Source organism: Trypanosoma cruzi, genomic scaffold (assembly GCF_000209065.1).
Source record: "Trypanosoma cruzi strain CL Brener 1047053516721 genomic scaffold, whole genome shotgun sequence".
Lineage (NCBI taxonomy): Eukaryota > Euglenozoa > Kinetoplastea > Trypanosomatida > Trypanosomatidae > Trypanosoma > Trypanosoma cruzi.
Window position 1 is genome coordinate 117,320 of NW_001849506.1, and position 6,498 is coordinate 123,817.

At 43.2% G+C, this 6,498-nt stretch overlaps 4 protein-coding genes across 4 annotated transcripts, besides 23 other annotated features; all 4 read right to left on the reverse strand.

Moving 5' to 3' along the window:
• Nucleotides 1-6,498: part of a sequence feature (heterozygous, Esmeraldo-like haplotype) that runs on past the window's edge.
• Nucleotides 27-46: a microsatellite.
• Nucleotides 75-105: a microsatellite.
• Nucleotides 161-203: a microsatellite.
• Nucleotides 218-346: a sequence feature (T-rich).
• Nucleotides 506-535: a microsatellite.
• On the reverse strand, nucleotides 635-1,765 carry Tc00.1047053508209.140 (protein disulfide isomerase, putative; the record flags this gene model as incomplete). The annotated part of the gene is made up of 1 exon (XM_807974.1): nucleotides 635-1,765. The coding sequence occupies one exon, from the start codon at nucleotides 1,763-1,765 to the stop codon at nucleotides 635-637; it is 1,131 nt and encodes a 376-aa protein (XP_813067.1).
• Nucleotides 1,934-1,977: a sequence feature (A-rich).
• Nucleotides 2,112-2,157: a microsatellite.
• Nucleotides 2,231-2,253: a microsatellite.
• Nucleotides 2,322-2,354: a sequence feature (AT_rich).
• Nucleotides 2,341-2,695: a mobile genetic element.
• Nucleotides 2,494-2,522: a sequence feature (AT_rich).
• Nucleotides 2,812-2,854: a microsatellite.
• Nucleotides 2,885-3,376, reverse strand: Tc00.1047053508209.144 (hypothetical protein, conserved; the record flags this gene model as incomplete). The annotated part of the gene is made up of 1 exon (XM_807977.1): nucleotides 2,885-3,376. The coding sequence occupies one exon, from the start codon at nucleotides 3,374-3,376 to the stop codon at nucleotides 2,885-2,887; it is 492 nt and encodes a 163-aa protein (XP_813070.1).
• Nucleotides 3,749-3,783: a microsatellite.
• Nucleotides 3,810-3,850: a sequence feature (T-rich).
• Nucleotides 3,937-4,010: a sequence feature (T-rich).
• Nucleotides 4,075-4,848, reverse strand: Tc00.1047053508209.150 (hypothetical protein, conserved; the record flags this gene model as incomplete). Its single annotated transcript, XM_807975.1, has 1 exon — nucleotides 4,075-4,848. One exon carries the CDS (start codon nucleotides 4,846-4,848, stop codon nucleotides 4,075-4,077), a length of 774 nt encoding a protein of 257 aa, XP_813068.1.
• Nucleotides 4,723-4,759: a sequence feature (A-rich).
• Nucleotides 5,040-5,064: a microsatellite.
• Tc00.1047053508209.159 (hypothetical protein, conserved) lies at nucleotides 5,292-6,005 on the reverse strand (the record flags this gene model as incomplete). The annotated part of the gene is made up of 1 exon (XM_807978.1): nucleotides 5,292-6,005. One exon carries the CDS (start codon nucleotides 6,003-6,005, stop codon nucleotides 5,292-5,294), a length of 714 nt encoding a protein of 237 aa, XP_813071.1.
• Nucleotides 6,052-6,083: a microsatellite.
• Nucleotides 6,170-6,202: a microsatellite.
• Nucleotides 6,216-6,260: a sequence feature (AT_rich).
• Nucleotides 6,430-6,451: a microsatellite.
• Nucleotides 6,452-6,485: a microsatellite.

Genomic DNA, 6,498 nt, shown 5'->3' on the forward strand with positions numbered 1-6,498 from the left:
AAAACTGCACACACGCATTGGAGAGAAATAATAATAATAATAATAAGCAGAGAATGAAGCGAGAGTATGACGGCAAATAAATAAATGAAAATATAAATAAATAAAGGAGGCTGTAAAGAAAGGCAATGCAAGGAGGCAGTAAAGCCCAAAAATTACTGACAAAAAAAAAGAAAAAAGAAAAAAAAAAAAAAAAAAAAGAAGAATATTTGAAAAAATGTTTTCTTCTTCTTTTCTTTTATCCTCCTTTTTCTCCCAATTCCTTCAGTTTTCCTCCTCATAATTTTACCCGCATTTTTTTTTTTCTCCCATTTCCTCCCCTTCGCTCTCCTTTTTTTTTTTTTTTTTTGTGTGTGTGTGTGTTTCTTCATAGCGCTTCACATTGTTTAATTCTCTTCATTTTTCCCTCTTGCCCTACTCGTTTGGCCCGTGATCACACGTATTGCATACACACACGCACGGACCTTCCTCGTGTCTTCAAGCCAACACTTCCATAGAAAGGGTACTCTTTTTTTTCTTTTCTTTTCTTTTTTTTTCTCTCCCCCCCTGTTTTCGCTTGTTATGTCTCATTTATTCTTTTCTCCTCTCCGTCACGCCGTGTAAAATAAAATTTTAGAGCAGCGCATGGCTCCACGGGCTACTCATCCTTAAGGGAAGCCAAAATGTTGTTTCGGATTGTGAGCATGTCACGTTTTTCGCCCTTTACATCGCCCTGCTTCAATCGTGCAATGCGGCCCAGTTCCATCTCCACGTACTCCGCGCCCAGCTGCAAAATCTTCTCCGCGATACGGGGGTAGTGCACAGCTTCCACACCGGTGAGATCCGCCGCCGCCTTCTTCACCTTCTCGAGGTACTGCTTCTTCTCATCCACACTCTTTTCCTTTAACATCATATCCCGCAGCACCTTTGAAAGCTCGTCGTTCACACCAACCTTCTCGGAAAGATCACCAGAAGGAAGACGATTCTTCCCGGTACGTTCATTGACATATTCAACAAGTTCTTCAAGGCTGCGGCCGCCACTGTAATACTGTGGCTCACTTTTACTCCTCTTTTGAAAGAATGCAAGTGTCGGATATCCGTCAACTTTATAGCGGTTTCGCACTGCACCGTTAGATGCATCATCAGCGTTCAGTTTTCCGATAACAATGTCCGCTTCCTCCTTGAACGCCGTCGCAAGACGTTCAAAAACAGGGTGGAGTTTCTTACAATGCCCGCACCATGGCGCGTAAAACATCACAAGGGCATCCTTTGCCTCGTCCATGACAACCGCATCAAAGTTTCTCTTTGTGAGCTCCACCGCGTACGTGTGTTCATGGGGAACGCCAATATTCAGGCCTGGAACTTGCCTGTTAAGAAACGACAAAAAGGCAGCGGCCTCACGGGCTTCACTGTATTGCTGTTTCGTCTGCGAGTCGGCAGGAAAAAATAAAATGGTTGGGTACCCGTTGACACCAAAGCGTTCCGCAAGATCCCTGTTTTGTGTGGCGTCCACTTTGCCGACAAGCACCTTGTCCCTCGCCGTCTTCACTGCCTGGCCCACTTTTTCAAATTCCGGCACCATTTTCTTGCAGTGCCCGCACCATGGCGCGTAGAACTCCACGAGCGCAGGAACCCCCTTCCCAACATGCTCGTCAAAGTTTGAGGCGGTGAGGTCCACAATGCCCTCCAGCGAGACGGAAGGGTCACCAGCACGCGCAACGGATGCCAACGTGGCAACAGCCAAAAGTAAAACCAAAAAAGACGTTGTGCCGGATGACAACTGAAACATGATGGATAAATTGCGCACTCAAATAAACAAAAAAAAAAATATTTGGATTGTTTCCCTTTTTTTTTTTTTCCTTTATGAATGGTTTGTTTGTTTGTCTCTCTTCCTGTAGCCGGTTGTAATTATTATTTTTTCCTTCTCTTTTTTCTCTTGTGTTGTGTGGGGGGAGAGAAAAAGTAGAAAAAAACAAAGAAAGAAAAAGAAAAAAAAAAGAATATCGATGTGGATGCTGCATGCACACGTTTATGCATTACCCTCCTTTCACTGCGGAAAGGGGAAATGAAGTAAGTGGACATTGGCACGTTGGGGTTGTTGTTGTTTCTTTTTTTTTTTCTTTTTTCTCAGTTTCCACACAAACACACACACACACACACGCGTACGTACGCAAACACACATCAAATCCCGCCCATTTTGATCACTCCATAAAATAATCTTCTGGGCCTCTGGCCAAATCCTGGAATTATCTACAAAAAAGAAAAAAAAAAAAAAAACACAAGCACGTTAGGGGAAAATGGGAGGTAAAGCAGAAAGCAGTGCATTGCCCAAATCTTTTCTTCTGAATAAATAAATATAAATAAATATATATTTTTTTGACCGCTCACGTGGCCTTGTGTCCTCAGGTAGGGCCTGAAGTACGCATTACTTACGACGTGGCAGAATTTGGGGTCCTCCAGTCAAAAGACCACGCCGCGTGGCGGGAATCAAAAAAGGGGGTGGTGGGTAAAAAGGTGAAAATAAAAAATAAATAAAAAAATTTTATCCGCTCCCTATCGGTCCCCTGCTGCTCTCCCCACTAAAGCCGTTGCCTTCCCAAGAATTCATACGGTAGGAAAAGCACCATAAAGAGGTGTATATTTCTCTTTACCAGGATACATGCATGTACACTAATCAAGTTCGCCGGCCCTCCCGCGACTATTCTCTTCAGAAATTCCTACTCCTAAAGGCAGCAGGACACCACCTTTTACACCACGGTGAAAGTGATGGTGCCAACAGGATACAAGTTTGCGTTGGTGTATATTAAAAGCATTAACTTACAGCGGAAAAAATAAAAATAAATAAATAAATAAATAAATAAATAAATAAATAAATGAAAGCAATCAAGCACAACATTTCGTGAAGCTTTTATATAATTTTCTGTTTTAGGTAAGCCATAATAGTCTCAGGGGATCGTTCTCCTTTGTAGCAAACCCCTTTTTTTTGAAAAGGCCGCACCAAAAAAAGGGAGGGATAAAAAGTCACGTTAAACCCTGAGGCCAGTTGTCGGAGCCGTTTACTGTCCATCTTGCCCACAATCAGCTTGGCTCTCAATGCCTCATCCCCCTGCACCATTGCAGCCAACTTCGCAAACTCCGGGGCAAACCTCCTGCAGTGGCCACACCACGTGGCGTAGAACTCTACAAAAACATATTTGGATTGGCCAATTATTTCGTCATAGTTGGAAGGTTGTAACTCGACCACGCCTTTCATCGCCGCACCCGGTCCATCGGCGGGAACACCCATCTCCTGTTCGTAAAAGTCATAGACTGTGTACATGTATACAAGCAACAAAATCAACAGTATAGCAATCTCTGTCGTGACCCAAATGAAAAGCGGAAGACACGTCTTCCGTGCCATCTTTACTTACGTATCTTCTTTTATATTTGTAATCTCAAAGCCCCGTGTTTGTTATTTCTCTGTTTGTTTTACTGTAGGTTAAAAGGAAAAAGTACCCTTCGCTATCAACGATAAATCTCTTTCTTTATTCCCTTTCCACTAGTAATGATGTACTTACCCTTATTGTGTTCTTAGCTGTCAATGACAAGCGCAAAAAAAAGGGGGAAAAAAAAAACTGAAAAAAGTACACTCCATCCTTCCATCTATTATTAACAGAAATTCACAAGTGATATCCGCATGGATCTATCTATCTATGTCTATCTATATATATATACGTCTGTATGTGTGAAGAGTACGAAACAAACAACTGCAATACATATAAATAAATAAATAAATAATAATAATAATAATAATAATAATAATAATAAGGATGCAGCTGTATTTATTCGCTCCATTTTTTCTTTTCTTTTTTCCTTTTCTTTTTTTTCCCTTTTTAAATATATACGTGTGTATTACTAAAATCGTCTGCTTCCTCTCCGTCTCTCATCTTCTCTTTTTTTCCCCACAGTTTCTCTGGTGGGTTTTATTTTGTTGTTGTTGTTGTTTTTTTTCGCTTCAATTTTTTTTTTTTTTAATTTTTTTATTTCCGTTCTTTCGCATGTAAAATAAACGATGGAGACAAATCACGACTGGCACCGCTCCCACTCTTTAGTCATCCTTTACACTGACTTCTTTCCAGTGACGGCTGGTGTTAGGGTCTTTTTGCCCTCTACGTCTTCCCCTGCCAATTGCCTCCGTAGCCTCTGCATCTCACGTGTTGACTCCTTGCGTTCCTCCTCTGGCACCAATTGCATCAGGCCCATCATCCCCATTGACACAAGCATCAAAAGAATCATGGGATTCATTAAAAAGTTCATAATACTATATTGCTCCCGTGGTACATAGTACGCATGTACACCCGTAAATGGAATAATAGCTGGCGATGCATCATCAAGCCCTGTCCCTTGCACAGGCACCATTGTACCGTCATTGATGTAGGTCCGAATAATCGGTCTAACGATGCCTTGTATCGTCTTCTGTGTGACGTCAACACGAACGGTTGGGTAAATAAAGTTGGCGTATTCTGCATGAAGGTGGTAGGCGCCATATGGAACGTCATGCAGGACAAATGAACCATCCATCTTTGTTGGCACGCGCATAATGTGTGCACCGTTACTGAGCACAACCTCCCCACCCTGCACACGCCACAGCGGGTCTGCAGAATCCGGGTGTTTATAAAAGTTTGGATGAATCAACAGACGGCCGTAATAAGTCGGCGTGGCGGGCAGCTGCCGCTCATGAGACTCCACCTCCTCTGCCACCGCAACAACGATACAAAACAAGAGAAAAAAATACAAAACAAAAAGAGCATTGCACCCCGTCCCCACAATCCCCTTCACCGTCCTCCCGGACCTCCCGCTTGCCAGCATCGTAACCCTATTCATAGATCCCATAACTTCCTACACGAGAAAAGACACGTCTTGTAATGTCACCTTCCCTTTCCTTTCGGTTCCCGTTTCTTTTTATCTTCTTCTTCCCTCACCCTCAGAATAATCCAGTGGGAAAAGAAGGATGTTAAAGTCCCACATGCATACATGCAAGCATAGAGGCGATAGAAGTAAAGAAACCATGGCGATGTCATTGCAAAAAAAAAAAAAAAAAAAAAAAAACGGAAAAGACACCTCCATTCCGGTGGATGAATACAAACAACAAATCCATCCAGAGGAAATGACATGCACCAAAAATACAAACAGAAAGAAATGGCATCTTCACAAACTGTATTTCCAATTTATTTGCAAGAACAAGCAAAGGATGAGAACACAGAGAGGCCACATACTCACACACATAAATGCAAATACGCACGCAAAGGAGAATAACAAAATGAAGAACTGGCATTCTATTGCACAACAAACATGATAAGCACTATAAGAATGACCACCAAAACCACAATGCAAATAATCTTTTTACGGTCACTGGCCGAGTCTAACAGTCTAGAAGTTTTCTTTACCACATTTTCCAGACGCATCTGCGCCCGCGTCATGCCACTGTCGATATCGTCCAGCACATGTTCTTGCGTGTCGAGTTCGTCCTTGACGTTCACTGCAGTCTCCCTCACACGACGTACACCTCCGGCGAGACGGTCGATTGTGGCCTCGTCGGCCTGCATGTACCGCTGCTGCGCCTCATGCTCCTGCTGCAAAAAGGCATTATTCTCCCGCATCCCGGCGTCGGTCGGAGAGAACTCGCCCCGCTGCGCCGCCGCTCGTCGTTGTCGTTCGGCGATAATCTTCGCCCGCAAGTCAAGTGCTTTTTTCATGTCACGCTCCCACGCACGTGTCTTCTCTGCGCGTGACTGCAGTTCGTCCGTTGTGATGGAAAACAACTCGGGGTGTTCAATCGCCGTGTCCAATGCAGCACGCATCTCGTCCACCTCCTCGGAAGCGGCATTTATGGAGTCAAACATCTCTTCCTCCGCAATGACGGTCGGGTGGGCAACTTCGCGGTACCGCTGCATCTGCACAATCAACCCATCCATCATCGCCTCGACCTCCTTCTCCATCCGCGGCCATGGGTCCTCCCCACGGCGTTGGCTCGTGGCACCAATACTCATCCGTTACCCTGCGCCACAATATAAAAAAGGGAAGAGGAGGAGGAGGAAAAGAAGAAAAAAAAAAAAAAAAAAAAAAAATAGAATGGGATAGAACTACTGTAAGCATCCATTCACATTGCACAGTCAAAATTAACATGATCCATCAGAAAGGTACAAAGAAATTTAAAAAAAAAAAAAAAAAAAAAAAAAAAAAAAAATAGCAAACACTTGTATAAATAAATATATTTATTTATTTTTATTTATTTTTTTTTTAATGAGGCAAAAAGAGAAATAATGCGCACCCCGACTGAGATCTCGTATACCCCCCGCATCCTCGCACAGGGAAAAAAAGGACACAACATGGAAATGGGGGAAAAACAAACATCCTGTCGGGGTCGCACTACTTAACAGTCCACACACCGAGGAAAGCATGCATTCAACATGTCACACACACACACACACACACAGAGAAAGAGAGAGAGAAAGAGAGAGAGAAAGAGATAAAAAGAAGAAG